General features: G+C 44.0%; 1 protein-coding gene across 1 annotated transcript; it reads right to left on the minus strand.

Annotated features, from left to right (window-relative positions):
* Positions 1-19,695: 19,695 nt before the first annotated feature.
* LOC308287065 (phosphatidylinositol-3-phosphatase SAC1-B-like) lies at positions 19,696-21,453 on the minus strand (the record flags this gene model as incomplete). The annotated part of the gene is made up of 1 exon (XM_080728186.1): positions 19,696-21,453. The coding sequence occupies one exon, from the start codon at positions 21,451-21,453 to the stop codon at positions 19,696-19,698; it is 1,758 nt and encodes a 585-aa protein (XP_080584312.1).
* Positions 21,454-22,467: the final 1,014 nt, after the last annotated feature.

Below are 22,467 nucleotides of genomic sequence, written 5' to 3' on the forward strand. Positions count from 1 at the left end.
GTGATTATTTTGGGGGTCACAGCCTGAAAGGGTTGAGAACCACTGCACTAAACCACAGTCTCCGGGGGATAAGGGGAGAGTATAGCTCTGGTCCATAGCGTAGAAGGAGTTCCTTTCTAACGCTATGGACCAGAGATAATTGTGCTTATGGGTGCTTTAAAAGCATGAGCAGTCCCTCTGCATTTGACATACTGTGGCTTGTGGTGGACATTTTTGTCAAAATTAAATTTTTGCCACAGACATACAAAATGAGTGGAAATAATGTTATCAGAAACACATAAAGAGCTAGCCCTGCATGACCATAACAGGTCTGTAACACTGAGAAATGGACTTAGAACAAGGAGGCCAGCACTCACTTTAGAATGAATTCTTCTTGTTTTATTGAAGGTTTTCCCCCCAGCAGCCGCAAACAAATGGAGGTTTCGGCCCAACAAGCCTCAGAGTTACACACTGAGGAAGGCCTGTTGGGCCGAAATGTCCATTTGTTTGCGTCTGCTGGGGGAAAACCTTCAATAAAACAAGAAGAATTCATTATAAAGTGAGTGCTGGCGTCCTTGTTCTAAGTCCATTGTCTGCCGGAGCCGTGCGCCCAAGACAATATATTACGGAACTACTTTTTTGACGACTTTTCTCTTCCTGAAGTGTACAAATGGAACCAAATGGACCCCAACACGGGCCCATTTGTTAAGGGGGGTCAGCTATTTAGGGAGGTCCTTGCAAATAAAACATTTGAGAACCACTTGTACTAGTGGTTCTCAAATGTTTTATTTGCAAGGACCCCCTGGACTCATAATGAAGAAAACCTGGAGACTTGACATTCAGTAATTGGGCTTTATGATCAAATAAAAACATTATAATGGTGTGTAAAAAAGAAAATCTAAGATTTGCCACGGACAAGACCAAGTCTTTGCCCCGGTCCACGGACACATTTGTCCACGTATTATTTATTCTTTATTCATACGGATCCCCATTAGCTGCCACCAAAGTAGCAGCTATACTCTTCCTGGGGTCCACAAAAAACATAACAATACAATACACAATACATAACACAACACAACACAATAAAAACATGTACAGTCTTACAAAAAAAAAAAAAAAAAAACACACAACTAAGCATTAAAAATCCATTACATTACAGTCCGTTAATTTAAACTAAAATTAGGGTAATTGGTCAAATGTCTTTTAAGGAGTCTCTTAAAACTAGCCTTACTGTGTGCTTCAGTGATCATAATCGGTAACTTGTTCCATATAACAATTGCCCTATATGCCTACATTACAGATCTGCATACTGCATTTGTTCTGGGTTTTTCTTTAACCATGTCACCCCCAGTAGCCTGCCTGGTACAGTATATGATTATGACGATCTCTCACATATTGGATTTGTGAGTACAGACAAACTGGTTGCGTACGGACATATTGATGACCTCTGTGCCTGACAAAGTGTATTATCCTCTGCAAGTATAGTCAATAATAAACACATGGTCAGAATGTTGACATTATAGGTTCCTTCCAATATCAATTCCTTTTTGACAATCACCATACATGTCAGGAAACAAACGCATACGCACGCACGCACACACACACACACACACACACACACACACACACACACACACACACACACACACACACACACACACACACACACACACACACACACACACACACACAGAGAGAGAGAGAGAGTTATTTACTTTCCAAACACTGTAAACATCGTGTTTCTTCATTTTACGGCTCAGCATAAACGCAGAAAATTGGAATGGACAGAAAATTGGATGGCTTCCCCTAAATAGCTGCACACAAATTATTTACAGGCCTGCTGCTTCCCACTGGACAAAAAGCTGAACTAGTACGTAATGCCAGATGGACCTGTGTGATTATAGTAGCTATAGTGGTGTGTTACATTTGTACTGACTGACAAATGATGTGATAACCAGTTGATTTGTTAAACTCTACAAGAGTTGGCTGTGGTTCATAGGCAGTATTTTGTGGTGATGATTGTGAACCATGGCTTATACCACACCAGGTAGGCTTTGTTACGTCATAGGCCTACAGCTTGCTATCCTACATGTCCACATTCATATTGTTACAGTTATCAGTCACAATCAGTGGTGGACGAAATACTCAAAATTACAAGTAATAGTATCAATATTGCAATGTAAATACACTCAAGTATACGTCCAGATTTGAAAATGTACTTAAAAGTAAAAATACAAATCAAAATCTGGCTACTTAAAGTGCAAAAAGTAGGAAGTAGCCTACTCATTATGCAGAATGTCCCATTTCACCAGTTTTCAAATGTATACAAATCTTTTTAAAATAGCTGATCTAGAAGCTCACAATGCGATGCATTGTGAGCTTGTAGATCGACTATCTTCAAATGGCAGAAATGTAAGGCTGAACTGGTCTGTAGGCTATAGGTTGTAATAATAATCAAAATCTACAACGTAACCAGTAAAGATTTCATATAATTGTAGTGGAGTAAAAGTACAATATTTGTCTCAGAGATGTAGTGGAGTAAAAATGTGAAATACTTCAGTAAATAAGAACAGTAGGCCTATAAATGAACTTAGTTACCGTACTCAAGTTACACACATACACGTATATATTTCAAATGAACACTCCAGATTTGACAGAATGTCTTATCAACATTCATAGTCCGTTCCATCTTTTCCCTTTCCCTCACTGATCTCTATCTTTATGTTTATGTTAATTGGCTCCGCTCCACGCTCCAACACCCTCGTTTTGCAATAAAACTCTCTGTCTCTGTCTCTGTCTCTCTCTCCTTCATCTTCACACATGTCATTGTTTGTGTGTTGGTCTCACTCCAGTGCTGTGGTTGGTACAGTATATCAGGCACGTGCACACGTAGAAATGAAAGGGGGCTTGAGCCCCTGCCCTTTTAACAGTCTGTAAAAAGTGCCCTCTCCAGACCATGAATGCCGTTTTCACTATGGCGAAAGAAATGCAAATGCCTCCTTTCCAAGCCATACCTGAAGGCAGCATTCAAGAGAATTGCATTGGCAAACTCTCCTGAACTTGAATGCCTCATCTTATGTTGAAAGAATTGCCCTCTCTGTGTAGAAATGCATGCTGTACGCCACATCCCCACGAATAGCTTAATGGGAGATTGTGTTACTCTTGTTTGGCGTGTTAGCTGGTTGGTTATGTTTGTTAGTGATGTGCAGATGTAGGTTCTGGAGATATTTCTGGAGGAGAGACACTGGCGTTACCTTCCCCCATTAATAGCTCCAAACAGTCTAGCAGGGAGATCAAATTAATCACTTTTAACTTGGCGTCCCTATTTTGGTCATGTGAAAATAGCAGGTCTACAAGCTCACACCTGCTGTGAACGTATAGATCGGTTATGATCCGCTAGTGTCGTGCAGTGTTAATTCTGTTGACTAAGGCTAAGACTAAAATACTAAAACAATGAGTCTACAGTATGTCTTGTACGCATGCCCCCGCACACTGAAATCAAAATCCCTAAAAATGATAGAAAGCTGTAAATGGTGTTGCACCAGCAACCGTGACATAAGGTAATTACACAATTCATGTGGAATTGTTTTGGAACATAATGGCATGTTGCTTCATCATTCTAAACGGCAATTTCTGGGGTTTATTTATTTAATCACTTGAATCCCTAGCGTGCCTGTTCTGGGGGCAAACATTTTGCGAAAATGGGTGTAGAGAGAAAAAAAGGAGGGGGCCCTGCCTAGTATACACCCTTGGGGGACTCCGGTCAAAGAAGTATCCAGAGTTTAAGTGTTTAGAAACGTATAACTGGAAGGGAAAGTTAGCTATAAACTCTATTTAATGAAGCTTGTTTAGCAAAACCGCTGGTTGCTTGTTTTAGCTTCAAAAGGCAAAACACATTGCAACTTTCATTGCCTCAGAAATAAATGTGAGTTAAGAGCGGTAATTGCAGCTGTAACACCTGGGGATTCAAACCAAACATCTACTGTTGACACAAGAGGGAATCCCAACTTGGTCAGGAAGATATTGGGGTCCAGGCAGTGCTTGTCAGGCATTATAGATGTCCTACATGACAGCAGTGTCTAAATTTGTCAATGGAAGAGACCGCCTCCAACCACTGCAAATAGGCCTATGCTAGTTATGTTGTATTAACGATACAGATTGTTTAAAATAGCATTGTATTTATTTTAAAAAGTTCCAGATTGCAGCTTAAAGTCTACAAGGTGCATGATTATAACAGGGTGGTAATTGGGAAAGTGAGCCATAAACTCTATTTAAAGAAACATGTCGGGCAAACCGTTGGTTGCTTGCTTTAGTTTCAAAACGCAAAACACATTGAAATGTTCTTTGAGTCAGTAGCAATTGGGAGTTATTTACTATGAAAGCAGTTTCTCATGCGATGTCAGCCCACAGCCAATAAAACGCTTGTTTACAACACGTGAGAGAGAGTATCAAGAAACCAAAACAGCACAATCCACACTGCTATTCTCAACACATGACCAGTAATCACACAAGACCTTGCTGACAGAAAAATGTGTCTGGTTCATACTTAAACATGATGGTGTGTTGCGGCAAAAATAGCTGGGAGCTATTTAAAATCACACCCGTGTGAACTGAGCGGTGGTCGTGGGGGGGGGGGGGGGGGGGAGGGGTGCCTGTGGGGGGGGGGGGGGGGCCTGTGTGTGTGGGGTGGGGGTGTGTGTGTGTGTGTGTATTGCAGTTGATGCTCAGGGCAGGCTAGACTCAACAGCACCTCTCTGGTCACCCAGGGTACTCAGGCTACACCAGAGGCTACATACAGACAGACAGACACACACACAGACACACACGGCCACGCTATGGAGACGGTGTGACCACCGCTCAAAAAGAAATAGATAGATAGATAGTTACCTACTCCTCCCACGAGGGAAATTCGGGTATCGCAGCCCAACCCAGCTGCTTTTTTTCAGCTTAACCCATAGTAGAGGAGCCTATCAATTTTTGTAATTTTGGAATGATAATTGTTGGAGACATGTATATCTTCATTCTTGGGGTTCTCACAATGCCAAAAAAACATGTCTTCAATTTTTCTTTTTGGGTTTAGCATGTGTAATTAGCATAATTAGCCAATTAATTGCCAAAAACAGTAAATAGCAATAACTTTGCTTCTGGGTAACTTATAAAGGTGATCTAAGAGTCTAAGTCCATGCGTGTGAGGTCCAGAAACTCATCTGTTACCATTGTGAAGTCATACAACCTTTCCTAATTAGCATAATTAGCATACAATATGCAAAAACAAGGTGAAAATAAGCAAATTGCTGCATTTCTTTGTTTTAGTCAACACACATGCACATCTCGGAGCAGTTCACATTTTGAGATCGACAAGAACAATGTGACGTGCACTGGGATTTCTTGCAGCCACATTTGATCAGTTGAGTTATGGTGGCTGGAGCTGGGGGATCCCGTGTTGTGACTGGCACCAGATGATCTCCCTCAGCCTCCCATCCATATTCAGTTGCTGGTGGCATCTGTGGGTTAGGTACGTGGTCCTGATACCATACCATTGCCTGGTAATGGGCACGGGCAATGGCTTGATGTAATGCTCTTTGTGTAGGTGGCAGCTTCTCTGCTTATAATTGTTTCTTTGTGAATAACCTCCACCTGAGTTCACCAACATCCACAAGATTTGTACCGGCAAACAAATGCTTCAATCTTTTTTTCTGTGTCAGAACTGAGCTTTTTTGAAGTACTTAGAGTAGCAAATGCAGATACCACCTCCACAGGACACCGGTTTAGGACTTGCCAACAGGTTAACTTTCCCTTTCCAGCAAAATGGCCTGTCTGGTCAGCTCCAGTGAAGGCATGGAACCCTGGTAAGACTGAAGTCCTTGTTTCACCCAGTGCCTGCACTACTGGCTCCAGTGAGATGATACGTTTTTTGTTTCCCACACCGGTGATGAAATAGGTGTCCTTACACAGCTGATTGTACCGTCGGATTGCAAGAACAAAGACATCAGTGTCCGGGTACTCAATGTAGAGCTGTGTTGCCCCTCTTCGGACAGCATCCAGGCTGTGCAGGATTATCCTTGTGTCAGCCTCTTCCTGTGAGCTGTGGAGATGTTTTACATCGATATAGTTTGAGTGGACATCTTGCCTTGACGTGATTATGAAAACGTTGGGTTTCCCTGGAAGTGTTGGAGGGCTTTCTTAGCAGACAGTCAGCTCATCTTTGGTGTGGATACCTGACAAGAACTGTTTTTCAGACACCTTCCCTATCGGTGTGTTGTCTTCCACATGATAAGTGGTAGGGGGCTTGCCACCCTGGCGTCGCATACGCGTGGCCTCCTTCAGTGAAGATGCAATATAGCGGTCAAATACTACATGGGTCTCACTATGTTCTTTGGTCTTCCTGTCCAGTATGGCTATGAAGTGGTCAGCCCACTGGGAACATATCTTGATCCATGATGGCTTGCCCATTGCCTCTACCAATGCCATTCCATCTATGACACTTACACTCTTAGATGGCAGGGGACAACGGTCAGTGGCAGCACTCTGTGGTTGCTGATCAACACCAACGTCACCAGTCCTCTTCTCATTCTGCAGCTCCTTGATAATGGTCATGAGCTTGCTCTTGTCTGTGTAGGGCCGAAGCTCACCAGTCACTGTGGAGAGAGCATGTGGTTTGGCAGTGAACTCGTGCTGGCCAATGGCTTCTTTGAGGTTGATCTCTGACCGTGATTGAGCAACAATCAGCATTCGAGCAAACAATGACCTGTCATCCTTCAATTCCACCACCTGGTCAGCGAGCTTGTGTTTCACAACTTTTCCTGCACTCTTCCACATCTTCAGTTGAACCTTTTTCATTCTGGCCCAGACACTGACTTCATTTTTGGCCCAGACACTTACTTCACTTTCGTCTTGGCTGCATACATCTTTCTCCACGTGGGGTGGTGATGTGAATCTGGCAATATTAATTACCCAATATTTCTTATGTCATATGTTGTCACTCTACTATGGAGACAGTATGTCTGTGAGAACCAACGTGAATTCATTGGTCTTCTGCTAGAGAGATGCTGAGATAGCACCTCTTTTGTTTAACAGTGTTTGGTAAACCTACTTACTATGCAGGGCTTTCTTAAGACAATGGACTATGTTGATTTAATCTATTTAGGCAGTCTGAGAGGAACCGACACCTCCAGTGAGCAACTGGTGACCAGACTGACCCACCCTGTTTCTGTATGCATGTACTGAGTATAAAGATGACTTGAAATTGTTGTCAGACAGAGCTTCTTGGGCAGGCCGACAGGCTGCTTGAGTGAGAGCTCCACACTGGGAACCCACCTTTAAAATAAATCTACGGAAGAACCTCTTTTTGACTGTCTCTCTGAGTTTTCTCGACCACTTCTTCTCCAGAAAAGACTTAGAAATATGCATGGATTTGCACTCTCATTTTCAGTCTAATTTGCCTCAAAATACACAACAGTGGCATCACAACTTTTGTGATGATATTGGGTAGGTCTTTGCCATCATATGTTAGAGGATTCAAAGATGACTTGATCACATGCTTCAATCGAAGTACATTCTTTTCCTGCCTTGTCCAGACAGCAATGGACAAGTCATGGTTTTCCTTTTGTTTCCTTTTGTTTGTGTGCCAGCCATCTGGCATGCTTCTTCAGCAAGTCTACTCAGCTCTGGTGCGACCAGAGAAGAACCTTTCCCTAGCACTAGCATTCTGAGTAATGCCCACAAAGCCTCCAGTGACCTTCATGATGCGATTGTGATGTGTCCAAGCAGCATCATTCAGGTGTTTTCAATAACTATGATTAGCTTTATCAGCTGTGATCCCTCACAGCTGAAGCACAGTTGCTTGACTAATTATGACAAGAATTAATCTATGGATATCCTAACAGAAAAAGAAACAGGTAATTTCCTACTTTCCGACTAATTAATAAATCATGTATGCAGATTATACTAATGACAAAAGGTTGCATTTACTTACATCAGGATAGGAATTTCTGGACTTGTAAACATACTCAATTAGTCAATAAGAGTCTCAGATTATCTCTCCAAAGTCAGCTAAATGTGAAAAATGAAACGATTTCCTGATTTTCAACTTGTTTTTGCATAATTTAAGCTGATTATGCTAATTATGAAAGGTTGTATGACTTCACAATGGTAACATATGGATTTCTGGACCTCACAAACATGGACTTAGACTCTTAGATCACCTTTATAAGTTACCTAGAAGCAAAGTTATTGCCATTTCCCGTTTTTGGCAATTAATTGGCTAATTATGCTAATTACACATGCTAAACCCAAAAAGAAAAATTGAAGACATGTTTTTTTGGCATTGTGAGCACCCCAAGAATGAAGATATACATGTCTCCAACAATTATCATTCCAAAATTACAACCAGCAGAATCACTTGATTGGCTCCCCCACTACCAGGTGAACCCAGTGCAGCCCACAAGGAGCGCGAGGGGGGGAGCAGTGATAGCTGGAGCGGGGAATCGTACCTGCGACCTCTGGGGTCTCCAGAGTCCTAGGTATGGACACTAACCACTCAGCCATCACAGAAATCACAGAAATACCATTATACCATCTATACTATAATTTTGCGAATGTCTGAGTGAGTGAGTGAGTGAGTGAGTGAGTGAGTGAGTGTCTGTCTGTCTGTCTGTCACAGCGTTTCTCCTCGGTGGCTGGAGCAATTGATCTGAAATCGCATCACCATCAGCATATGAACACACCTGACATAACTGTGAAGCCCGTTTGTCACTTTCACAAATCGTATGCTGTATATTAGCATTTTTATGGTGTATCTATATCTATTTAGCCTACAGTACCTTTTGTGACCACACATGTTAAGGGAGGGGCGCTGTTGTTCAGGCCATGCACAATCACACACAAACCCACACACACACACACACACACACACACTGCACATCATTTTGGAGCTCATATCTTTGAACGGGTAAGGGCTAGTATTTATAATGACATGACCAAAAGCAATGCCTGGTTGGAAGTACTTAAATGTTTCAGAGCAAAATTAACACTAAGATCGAAGTACTCACATGTTTTAATCAAGTAAAAGTATCCCTATTGTAGAAATAGTCTGTTACAAGTAAAGTTTGGTATTCAAAATTTACTTGAGTAAAAGTAGGCCCCCAATGTCCTTAAGGTACCAAAAGTAAAAGTACTCATTATGCTGAAGGTCCCATTTCACGGGGTTTCAAATGTATAAAAAATCCTTTGAAAAATAGCAGATCTACAAGCTCAGAGAGATGCGTTGTGAGCTTGTAGATCGGCTATTTCCAAATGGCCAAAATAGGACTCTATTGTGGTTTCTGAAGTGGTTTTGTAATAATAATCAGAATCTACAAAGTAACAAGTGACTAATAAAGTTTTCAAATAATTGTAGTGGAGTAAAAGCTGAGTATTTGCCTCTAACATGTAGTGGAGTAGAAGTAAAAGTAAAAAAAGTTAAATAGATGAAAATTGGAAATATTCCAGTAACATTCCCTCAGTGTCCTGGAGGTGTGTTCATTGTAGCCCCCCAACTGTGAGAGGTCAAATACCAGCCAGGCAAAGGTCACAGAGATCTCCTACCTGCCCCATGACAGGCTCTCTAATTGCTCCTCTCTCTCCTTAATGGAGGCCGGGGTCAGGTAGTCAAGGTCAAATGAACCAGGGACCCCCCCCCCCCCCCCCTCCCCTCCCCTCCCCACACACACACACACACACACACTCTCTCACACACACACACACACACACACACACACACACACACACACACACACACACACACACACACACACACACTCCTTCACCCCTATAATCTTCAGTGATTGCCCATGCAGGCTGCTCATACATAACCTGACTTTCGCCAGATGGTGACAGCATTGCGTTGCATTGCTTACCATCTGGGCTCGCTCCGGCAGAACCGATGTAAGGGGCGGGCCATTTTTTCAAATTCTATAGCAGGTGATTGGATATGGCCGTCTCTCTGTCACAGTCTGGGAGTGCCAACTCCAACCACTCATATTGGCCTGTCTGCATGACGTTGCACCCAGAATCTGCCTCCTGGGTTTCCACGTGGTCTGCAATCAGACTCTATTGGCTCAGAGCCGCTCAGAGCCCGCCCATAGCTGCCGCTGATTGGTCCGGCCCGGGACTTTACGAGTGTTATCAACTCTGCCGGACCGAGCCCAGATGGTAAAGCAATGCAACGCAATGCTGCCACCATCTGGCGAAAGTCAGGTTAGCTCATACATGCTTGTGTGGAGAACATGATGTCATTACTCACCTATGTTGGACAGTATCAGAGTAAATGTACTTGAGTGCTGTTCTTAAAGTTATACCATGTAACTTTTTTTATAAAACAAATCTTAAAATTGTCCTAACTGTTAAATCGCTAAAGTTTTAGAACCCCCACTCCGTTATTTTCAGCTTCTGAAGCCTTCTCTTTATATGTTTTCTACTTAGCCGTGACAGGGGCGGGATTTCCCGGCAAAATTACGTCATCACACTACCGGCCAATCACAGCAAGGGTTATACACTGCCGGCCAATCACAGCGCATCTTGAAATGGGGTCGCCATATTTGTAGTCGCCCGTGTGTCTCTATACTCAAAAGGTAATCTCGCCTACCAGGCAGGGTGAAGGAGTCCGTTTCTCCGGAATGCCTGAACGCACAGGAACCAGGGACCCCTCTAAAGATAGCTCTCGGTGAGGTGGAGGCAGACGCGGGGGTGTGAAGGTACGAAAAACGGCCGAAAGACGCGGACGCGACCGCGGTTTGCTATAGGGCTAATGACCACTAGTTGAGCATCTTACACAGTATAGCTTTAAGTACTGATTTTGAGTAGCCTATCTGTACTTTACTTGAGAATTAGATTCACGTGATTCTGCACTCTGGAGGGGCGGTCACAGATTCCACACTCTGGATCTCCAACGCTGTAACTATTCTGCCCACAAGTGGCCGTTAACAGCACTCCTCAGCGCGGACACAGGCCGCTTTCGCTGGCCGGTGCTTGTAGATATATACCCCATCTAAATCCTGACCCAAGTTTTCTGAAAACCTTAAAATGTTCACATTCATGCTCCTTTTCTTTTTGTTGCTATATACTGTACAACAAGAACTCCAAAATGGATTCCAGCAGCGATAACGCCCAAATGGTTAGTCCTACCGGGACGACTCGTTGGATTCCAGGCTGGTGAGGCGCATCCAAAGGTGCCAGACCCGCTCCGCGGCCACCCTGGGTTTGGGATAGGGTCCGGGTTAGGTATCTTGAAGTCGGTTATTGGTTCTAAAACTTGGTTTCAGTCTATTTTCGGAGGTGCAACGTTGGTGTAGTGGTTAGAGCATATGCCTTTCATGCGGAAGGTGAGTCGTTCAATCCCTGCCTAGGCCGACGTCAGCAAGTGGGAGAAGACGACAGCCAGCCCCAAGTAACAAGAAATCTTGTGAAATAAAATGTCGCCAACCAATCATTAAGGACAATTCAGTGTTATTTGCAGTGGTGTAGTGCTCATTGCACGCAGTACCACGACATACAGCCAGACTTTTGAGCAGGAGCACACAGTCGCACACACATGCATCGATCAAACAAAAACCTTAAGTTCACAACTCTAAACAAATGCTGCCGGCTGCCGAGTGTCAACAGCATGAAATGACATAGGATTGACCCGGCCTCGATTCCTATCAATGGTCCAGTGTGTGACCTGCTGAATCCTGTAGTGTAGTTCTAAGCGACATGCGTGTTGTTGTTTTGTTTTCACTTTGCTTCTCCGTCTGGCCCACATCCTGTTTGAGCTGGATTTCCAAACGTCACCAATTACGTAGGCAAGTCAGGAAGTGACGACTAGAATTTTACATTGGAAGCCACTGGGTTCAACATTTACCTGCCCTGGGTAGGCCTCCCAGCCTGACGAAGACCTGCGCTCTGTGGAGTGTCCATTAAAGCTGCAATCCATAACTTTCGCGTCCTTCCACCAGGGATTCGAACCCGCGGGTCCCATGTGCGAGTGTCACATTTCCAATGTTGAGCTCTAAGGGACATATTGACCTTTGACTTGCCATTTGATACTCCTGTACTCTACCACAGGATTTACATTTCTCAATAGAACAGTGGTTTTCAACCCTTTTCACAAGGACCATTATTTATCTGGCATTTGAGCCACAGACCACCATTTGATGACATTTAGCCTCTCAGACCTAAAACATAGAATATTATCATTGGATAAGATCTTGTCCACAATTCCATGCTATAGTAGAGGTAACAGGCCAACGTTGACCAAAATAACTATAATTCTTCTAGAGTCTCTAATTGTGTAGGCCAGGGGTCTTCAACGTGTTCAGGCCAAGGACCCTAATAGTTGAGATAGAGATGAAGCAGGGACCCCCCCCCCCCCCAACCTTTTCATAGATTCCATATAGTTTCATTGTTTGGCAGCACTATCAGTGTATTTTGGATTCATGTCAATCTGTGTTTTAAAATATTTAACCACTTGAACCATCAATACTTAATACATTTGACCTTTCACTCTGTACTTAGTCTGCTCTTTTCCCCCTCTACACCAAGCTCTTTGCCGAAAATAGCTGATTTACAAGCTCAAACGCCTCGCAGCGCAAGGCGTTGTGAGCTTGTAGATCTGCTATTTTTGGCAAAAGTTCTCAGAATATGGACGCAAGAGTTCAAGTGGTTAATATAAAAAAGGAGAAAAAAGTTTCTATCACTCAAAGATTTGGAGGACCCCCTGTAGTAACTCTGGGGACCCCATAGGGGTCCCGGACCCCCTGTTGAAGACCCCTGGTGTAGACTTCAGTATTAAGTAATGCAGATGTTTGAGAGCGTAATATTAATTTTACACTCTCAAGAGTTAAAGATCGATAAGGGTCCATTTGGTTATCAACTCTCCATCATTTAGCTGGGGACCACCTGGAACCCGTTCAAGGACCACTGGTGGTCCCCGGACCACTGGTTGAAAGCCACTTATATAGAAAAACAGGGAAATGGACAAACAAATAGCCTGAGGATTTTAATGTGTTGAAATAGAAACGGAGCACAATATTTAATGACATAATGGTTGCAGATTGACAGATATAAATAAAAAAGCTACAGGACACAGTGTCGATTAAAGGAGTCATTCAGACCAAAACTCATACCGGTATAGGGTTAAATTTGCCTTTTATCATACCCTTCATACCTGCTTTAGTCGATTTTTTTCATAGCTGCCCCTGTTGCTAGATTTCGGCTGCCCCTGTTGCTAGATTTCGGCTGCCCCTGTTGCTAGATTTCGCAGGCTCTCTCATAACTAACACAGTGGATTGTCCTTAGGCTAGTGCGGTTATTTCTTTAGCTTCAAAGTTAGTAATCCACAATCCACTGTATCCACAGCCGAAATCTAGCAACAGGGGCAGCTATGAAAGAAATCGACTAAAGAAAGCAGGTATGAAGGGGTATCATGAAAGGCAGATTTAACCCTGTATGTGTTTTGGTCTGAATGACTCCTTTAAAGGGACAGATTGACAACTAAACACGCAGTGGTGGGAAATGAATGTATAATGTTTTCTAGCGGGTGGGAAAGTATATGGTTACCTACCGTTGGGAATGAAAACATCAGCTTCAGCTGCAGTCCTTTAAATAAGCCATTATTCCCACAACCAAACCTCTGCACACAAAACAATCTTCTTATAATACAGAAAAACATTGCATTACATTCCAGTCATTCTTTGTTGTTAAGACTTAATAATAAAGACTTAATTGAAAAATATTGACACACTCCCAACATGCTTTCACATATGTAAGTGTTTATGACCATGCCTCCCCCACTCCGTCACACACACGCACGTACACTCACCCACACACACACACACACACATGCACACACACAATACACTTTAACGTATAGCATTGGCAATCTGCCCAAGAGTTCCACACAGGGGCCCTGGATGGTTTGTCATCTTGCCTCATCTGGCCTCTATCAGTCCCCGGCCTGACAGCTTAATCTGTGTCATTCATTCTCTCACATCAAAGAACAAACACTGCAATTTAAACCTAGTACACACACACACACACACACACACACACACACGCACACGCACGCACACACACACACACACACACACACACACACACACACACACACACACACACACACACACACACACACACACACACACAGTCACACACACACACACACACACACACACACACACACACACACACACACACACACACACACACACACACGTGTAATATGCAAGTTAACAACATCAGCTGCAAACTGTCAAGACGCTACTGTCTTTCCAATGTTGTACACTACAGTACACCTATAGCAGTGGTTGCAGTGGCACCCTAGGGTACTGTGACGCATGTCCAGGGACAGGGGTGCCGCAGAATACTTCACTGATAATATTTGGAATTTATCAATATCACATCAGTTTAACCAGACCCTCTATACCAGGGGTCTTCAACGTTTCCAGGCCAAGGACCCTTTAGTTGAGAAAGAGCACCCCCACAACTTTTTCATAGATTCCATATAGTTTCATTGTTTGACAGCACAATCATCATCATTGCATTTTGGATTCATGTCTACAATCTACTAGGCATGATCGCGAAATTGCAAGTTTGACCCCCATACCAACCCCATCTTTCAAACATGGCAGCCATGTTTGTTTACATTTGAAGAAAACATAATGGCTGCTATCTCATGAATGCCTGAACGGAATTCCAAGCGGATTATTTTGTTTGAAAGCTGTGAACGGCGTGCACGCCCATGATCTATGCATGGGCGTGCACAATCCGTGCACTATGAATTACATGGAAGTCTATGGATACTGGGGGCATCCTGGCACTTAAAAAAGATTTTTAAAATGCAGCAAATGTGTTACGTAATATAAAAAAGGAGGAAAAACGTTTCTATCACAAAGATTTGGAGGACCCCCTGTAGTAACTCTGGGTGAGATGGGACTAAACAGTCTGAGAACTGTAGCAGTGGTTTTCAAACAGTGGTCCTTGAAGGGATTCCAGGTGGTCCCCAGCTAAATGATGGAGAGTGGTAACCAAATGGACCTTTATAGATATTTAACTCGAGAGTGTAAAACTAGTAAGACGCCCAAAGGGCGAGAAGTGACCTTGCCCTAAAGGGCATGCATCCGCCTGGGTGACAGCAGGCTGCTGGGAGAGCGCTGGCACTTTGGCATGGGATCAACTTTGACCAAAAAAAGTCACAGACCTGGCTGATTGTTTAAGTTGGACAAAATGTGGCAATATTGTCCCAAATATGGAGATGACTAACGCCTGACATCATAGATGTTTGACGTCATAGACCACATGAGATTAACACAATATGTCCATATGGGCATTCCCCGATATGGGATATGTCCATATATGGGCTTTCCCGGATATGGGCTTAATATTGATGACATCAGGGATTTCCATATATGGGCATAAAAGGGATGTGTGGATTTTCATCTGGGAATTCCCATATATGGACTTAATATTGACGTTTTTAGGGCGTAAAATGTATGCCTCTGCCTGAAAATTAAGGCCTGGTCCTAACAGGGCAGAGGCCTTAATTGTCAGGCCCGTTGAGAACGCTCACGCTGTGCTGGTCGAGTCATCATTGTGATGTCAGAACAGGTCAGTACAAATGAATTCTGTCTTGGCTATGTATTTGCATCATTGTAATGTTAGAACAGGTCAGTACAAATGAATTCTGTCTTGCTATGTATTTGCATCATTGTAAGGTTAGAACAGGTTAGTGCAAATTAATTCTGTCTTGGCTATGTATTTGCATCATTGTAATGTTAGAACAGGTTAGTGCAACTGAATTATGTCTTGGCCATTCATTTGCATCATCATTGTGATGTCAGAAATTCACATGAAGGAATATCCCACACTCATCAAGTATACATCTTCTCTTCAGACATTTACTGTAAACACTTAAGCCCTAATGTACTTTATCACATGACAAAACCGTGAAAATAACCGATCTACAAGCTCACAACCTGGTCCCTTTGAATTTGTTTGTAGATGTTGCTTTCACTATTTTTGGGGGTGGAAACCTTTCCCCAAATAAGGGAGGACAGGGTTAATGTGGTTGAATGAGGACAATAGACCACCACAACGAAAGCAAAATGACCATATTATTATTTTTAACAGAACTTGAACTTGACCTTCGGAGCTGAACTGTGACCTCGACCCCTCGCCACTTCAAACCGCCAGAGACCTCGCAACGTCAAGTCTCGCCATCGTCTCCCAACCTTGTGACCTGCCTGTTGATTGAAACCGTCTTTACTACCATCCCCGTTAGACTTCTAGAAGGCTAAAGCCAGATTTTGACATTTTTCCACAATAAACATTTCTTTGACCTCTCTAAACACTGTTTTCTGCCCCCAGACACTCGCATCTTTAACAACAAGTGCTGGAAGAGAAGAGACTTCATTTCAAGCCTTGGTTCGGGATCATTCCTGTCTATGGCATGACGATTAACTGTAATATTAACCAAGCACCTGTTGGTTTCAGCCTTTTCAGGGATTTACGCTTCACTTGGCATATTCAGGAGAGATGCAATTGTACCCGTTCACTGTGTTTTACGTTGTAATGGCGACTTTTCCATGCTCAGCAGTGCTGCTATTTTCACAACGTTTGCCTCTTTCTTAAGTAACATTTGACAATTTGGCTAATTGGTATTAAAAAGTAAAGTAACTTTACAAATGTGCAGATACCCCGTATACACTTATGTTGTTGTTGTTTTTTACAGTTGAGTGAGGAAACAATGTTGCACATTACAGTAAGCTAGTCATCTGGGGACCCACAGGTTGAGAATCACTGGGTTATATATCTACCAGTATATAGGTTGGAGGAGGGGCTGCTCAGCGAGAGTCAATAAATATCACTGTCTGGATCAACATGAACTGCATGCACAGCACACGGTCACAGCATACATTATGTACACACAAGCACGTGCACATAAAACAGTGGTTCTCAACCTGTTGGTCGGGACCCCCAGAGGGGTCCCCAAATTATTTTGGGGGGTCCCCAGATGATTAACTTGATATGAAACATTGTTTTCTCATTCAACAGTAAACAAACCAGTTTTAAGTGAATAGATGGTATCTGCACATTTCAAAAGTGACAATTTAAGGACTTTTTAATACCTCTAAAACGACAAATTAAACACTGGCCAAATTGTCAAATATTAGAGGCAGAAATTGTGAAAATAGCAGATCTACATGCACACAACGCCTCGCAATGCCAGGCGTTGTGTGCATGTAGATCTGCTATTTTCACAATAGAACCGTGTTATACAAAATGTAATGCCTCAACTCTTGGTGCGGGGGTCCCCAGTTAAAATGTGATTATTTTGGGGGTCGCGGCCTGAAGAGGTTGAGAAACACTGACATAAAATACACGCATACACGCAAACGAACACACACACAGTCGGATTATTAAAACTTGAGATCAGTGTGTTCTTCTTCTCACCACCACTGAATGGTTTTTACAGCCTGCTGTGTTCTGATCTTTGAGCTTTAAAGTGTCTTCAGTTCCCCCCCCTAAAAGTCACACTGAAAAATGGGGAGAATGGGAACTACAATCAGATGCAGCTGTGCAGCGGTTTGGGGTTTCAAAACAAAGTGTGCAGGTTGCGCCATGTTCCAACCAACCTCTCTGGCTGGCTTCGTAGCTACAACGGAACACAAATTGGACATTATGCATTCAGCAACCTCATTTTGTCCTCATTTCATGCTTTTATCGGTTTTCAGAAAAACATATGCCCTCTGGGGTCTAATAATTCATTTTTATTTTATTACCATTTTCATTGCACAAGTACCGGTTTCAAGTTCACAAATAGCACTGGAGCGTGTGCATTATTACCACAGAAATAACTAGAACTGCACACTCTGTTGAGGTGCCAACTTGCGTCTTGCGCACAAGTTGGCCATACATGGCCGTGGCCTACTTGTGCGCAAGCAGAGCGCACAAGTAGGTTCGCTCACCACTGGCATAATTTCTGTACACTTTGAGGGTGGGCAACAGACTGACCTCCACAACCAATCACAACAAAGTATTTTTATTCTTTTGTGTACTATTTTTCCCATTGGATAAATAGCTATTACCTGCAGAAACCAGTATTAAGTTGAATCTCGAGCACAAAAAAAAAGAAGACTATAGGCCTATTCTTGTCAGCATGAATGGAATGTATAGATTGTGAAAGAGGGTTAGGTGGCCTATTATTGGCCAGTGAAAAGTAGCTTGGATATGGAGGAATTAGTAAGGGTTTTTGCTTGGAGAAACCGGCAGAGACTGATGCTTCAGGGATATTGTATTGTATTGTATTGTATTGTAACCATTCTATCCTTTTTGCTTTTGTTTTGTTATTTAAGTTAAATTATAGGCTAATGATGTGATAGTACTGAATATGGAGCTGACTGGTCAATTAATAATGTTATTACTACATTATTAATTGACCTATCAGCAGGGGAGCAACTAGTCTGCACACATATACGATTATACGGCCATGCCCACTTTTGTGACCATATATGGAGCTGACTGATTTTTGAACTACTAATGCCTTGACATTACACGGAGGTTAGACAACACACTCTATGTTTGAGATTGTAGATTGGCTGTCTCCAAATAGCCATAGCCTAGTCATAGCCAAGTCACTTCTTTTGGGCTTGTTTTCATAAGACTGTCTCACCCCTCCCCCAGATAGTGACTTATTGAGCAAACGTCAACATGTGACTTGTGACAATAATGGATGCCTTTCGGAACGTCCTCACTCGGGAATATCTGATTTGCGGCTGAGGAGGCTCAGACAGGCATTGCAGCGTTCGGCACGGCGACTTGCTCTGCGGTGCCTCTCGTTGCTCAATTCCATTCTTAGTCGTTTTAACGACGGACCGTCAAAAAATGTACTTCCCCTTTCCTGGAGTGCTGGAGTCCGAAAAGGCATATTGTTACTTTTTCTGCTCACCCTTCAAGTGACATGTTGATGTTTGGTCAATAAGTCACTATATGACTTTTGGGGGTGAGACAGTGTTGGTTCTCTGGTTGCTTATTTCCCTCGCAAATACTGGTCCACAGGGCCCAGATGCTTTCCATATACGCACACACTTAACAGAACAGTACAGATATAAAGTATATGTAATGGGGATGGGATATTTGACCTTTGAGGCCATCAGGCTGAGGCAGTGAGTCACTCTGCTACATGTATATGTCACCGCTAGATCGAGAAACAGTTAGATCGAGAACCGGAGCGCTCGTCGTGCGGCGCGGGACGGAACAAGCGGTCGCTTTGATCCACAACAACGACAAGACAACGTAGCGTCGGCAGGAATGATAGCGCCACACCCCACGGAGGTTAGGGTTAGGGTTAGGCATATTTTTAATGAGGTTAAGGTTAGGGTTAGAGTTAGGCATAGTAAGCTACAGTAATGGCTAAACACAGCTGAGCTAGCTAGTAGCTGATAAACAAAGAGAGGGGTCGCAAACGAGTGACGTCAACGACTACACAAGTGAATGGCTGTTGTCGCCATCTCATGGGGATTATGCAGAATTACACAGGTGCGCTGATAAGAGACTATCAAAGTGAATTGATCCAGGTGGTGTTAGGGGTGTGTGGTGAACGACAAATCGAGCGCTCTTACCACGATCTAACTGAGTTACCCAATCTAACTGTAACATATATATTGTATGTATAACAGTTGTACACACACGTGTATACATGTTTCATGTGTCCTTCCTCTTCCCGTTCTGCACCAACTGGGGAACGTCTACGATTCCACCATTGCACAGGATGTTCCCGGCGCTCAGCACGCTGGCCGTGCCCCAGAACAGGGCGTGGGGCAGGGTCTCGGTCCATGTATCGCCGGACGTGAGCAGGCTGACATTGAACATGGAGAAGGCTACCACCAGGATGGGCAACGAGAGAAACGTCCGGCCTCTGGTGTCACTCAGGGGCGTGGTCAGATCCGCCTCGTCCACGGTGTAGTTGCCGAGGAACAGGTCGATGGAGTCCTGTCTGAACCCGTCGGAGAAGTTGTTCTTGCAGTATCTCATCACCGAGGTCCATCCGTCCGTCAGCAGCCCCCAGCGCGTCCTCCTCCCTGTTCTTATGAAGTCTGTCTTCAAGGCTCCCGTGCCCGCGTACTGCTTGGCACACTCGTTTGCATTGTCAGCCCACGCGTTCCTGAAGATCTTTTCGAACTCCGCCTGGTCTTCGATCTGCTGTCCCGCGTGGAGGACTCCCATCCTCTGGAGCTGTGACTGCAGCGAGCGGCGGGCCAGCAGGCTCTGGATGACGTTGGTTCGGTCCAGGCAGTCCATGCAGCTGCTGCGGAAGATTCCCTCCTGCCGAAGCAGCACCTTCCCGTCGGCGTCGACCAGGAGGTACCCGAATTCGTCCTGCATCGGTGCCACCATGCCCACCAGGTTCTCCAGGCGGTGCCACCTCATGCGACTGCACTCCTTGTGGAAGTCAAACGCGACGTACTTGATCATGCCGTTGGCCAAGCTGGTCACGGTCCTGTAGGCCAGCTCCAGGGGCTTCTCTAAGCCGTCATGGTCTATCAGGTTTAAAATCACTTGTTTTCCATAGAGAATGATCTGGGAGTCAAAATGCCTCTGTAGTCCGTCCAGATGATTTACTGTGTTGCTAATCTCCGGTTTTGGCTTGTACTTGAGGTTGGGCCTTTGGGACCAATATAATGGGATAGAACCTCGAGTCTGTACAAATGAAGCCTTACTTCTGTGGTAGCGCACAATCTGTTCCGTTTCCACAAAGTTAGCAGCGTGGCCCTCTGAATCAATGCCTCGGACGTAGTAACGAACCCCGGCTCTGAAACAGCTCCTCCTAGAGATGATGTTCCATTCAAAGACCTTCCCATTGATGCAGCACGCCTTGGTGACGACGAAGCCTTGCATAACCGGATAGGCAAACCTGTGCAACTCCGGCCGCGCGAGAAACTCTCTCAGAAGATGACCGTTCCACACAAACCGCTGGTCTGCCCTCTCCAACAGGCTCATTTCCTGGAATTCTGGCCTGGCGTTGGCCTGGCGCTGCAGAGTGTGGGTCAGGTCATAGTCTGTGGCAAAATATAAGCTGTCTGTATGAAGGACGTTGTTGATCATGGTCAGAAGCAACTTATTGACTTCCATCTGGTCGTCCGTCAGGTGTCGCACTGTCTTCGCGTAAGAAACAACATCGAAGTCCAGGGCTTTCCACACATCATGTCCCAGGAGATCGCCCACCTTCTTCTTCTTTGTGATGACAACGAGGTACATGCCTGCTAACAAGCGAATGGTCCCCATGATGCCACATATCGGCCGCACCGCAGCAACGCGAGGGATGTCCCTCCTCACTGTGAGGGTGATGTCTGTCGACTCCCTGTCAACGATAAGGACATCATTGGACCCACGATCACAGGCCTCGATATAAAACCTCTCTGATGTGGTGTGCAAGTTGAACCTCTCGTAAGTGCTAGCCATCGCTCTACTGATCCAGCCTCAGTGACACGCCACGAGACACGAGGTGCATATACTCCTCCAAGCAGCGGTACACGTCTGCTTTAAATAGCCTACCTATGCCGCCACAGTGACGTATGCCTCTTACTGTATGTCACTGAATCGTTACTGAATCGTTACTGTAAAGCTGTCAACGAGTACTGCAGAAGTCTGTCTGTGTGTTTGTGTTTGTCTGTGATGTTAGTTTACTGTACCTTGTTTTCTCCTGTATGACGTAACAGCTTGGCCACAGCTGCTAGACGGTGCAGCCACGGTGGTGAACGATTAGAACCGGGATATCTAACCTGTTTTTATTTGCTTGGAATCCCCATCGATGATGTCACTGGTAGGCAGGTTTCTGAACTGTCCATAACCGACCAATGAGACAGAAATTGTGACATCTTATAATGAGAATCAGTAATGATGATTTTTATCAAGATAAGGTTGAGAATGGGTGAATGTGTGGTAGTTTTAAATGTCTCTCGATGTGTGTGTGTGGGTGTCTGTACGACATGTTACTGTCTATTTATGCTTGATGCTTGTGTATGTTGTGTGTTGACTGGACTGCATCTCGGTATCACCCACATTCTGAATTGGGATTGTGTTAACCACTTAAACCCTAGAAAACTGTGCCTTAGTAAACTGGTCCCAGAGTCATCTCTATACTTGGACCGTGTTTTTTGAGCGGTGCTAACCGCTCCTATGTATGGCTTTGTGTGTGAGCACGCATATCTCCATGTATGGGGATGTGTAAGAGCACAGATCTCCGGGTTTGAAAGAAGGTGGAGTCTACATTATATGGGATTCAAGATTACTAAAGGCTTCATATTATCACTGTACTCCATGTTAAAATATTACATGACACATATTGCTTCAAGTAATGAACATGAATGAAACAATGTGATAGTGTGGTGACTAGTGTCATGTGTTTCTGGGAAATTACACATGAAACATGCGGGTCAAGCACTGACTAATCTAAATAAAATGTTGATATTTAAA

The sequence above is a fragment of the Nannobrachium achirus genome, assembly GCF_963921795.1.
Source record: "Nannobrachium achirus genome assembly, chromosome: 6".
Classification (NCBI taxonomy): Eukaryota; Metazoa; Chordata; class Actinopteri; order Myctophiformes; family Myctophidae; genus Nannobrachium; species Nannobrachium achirus.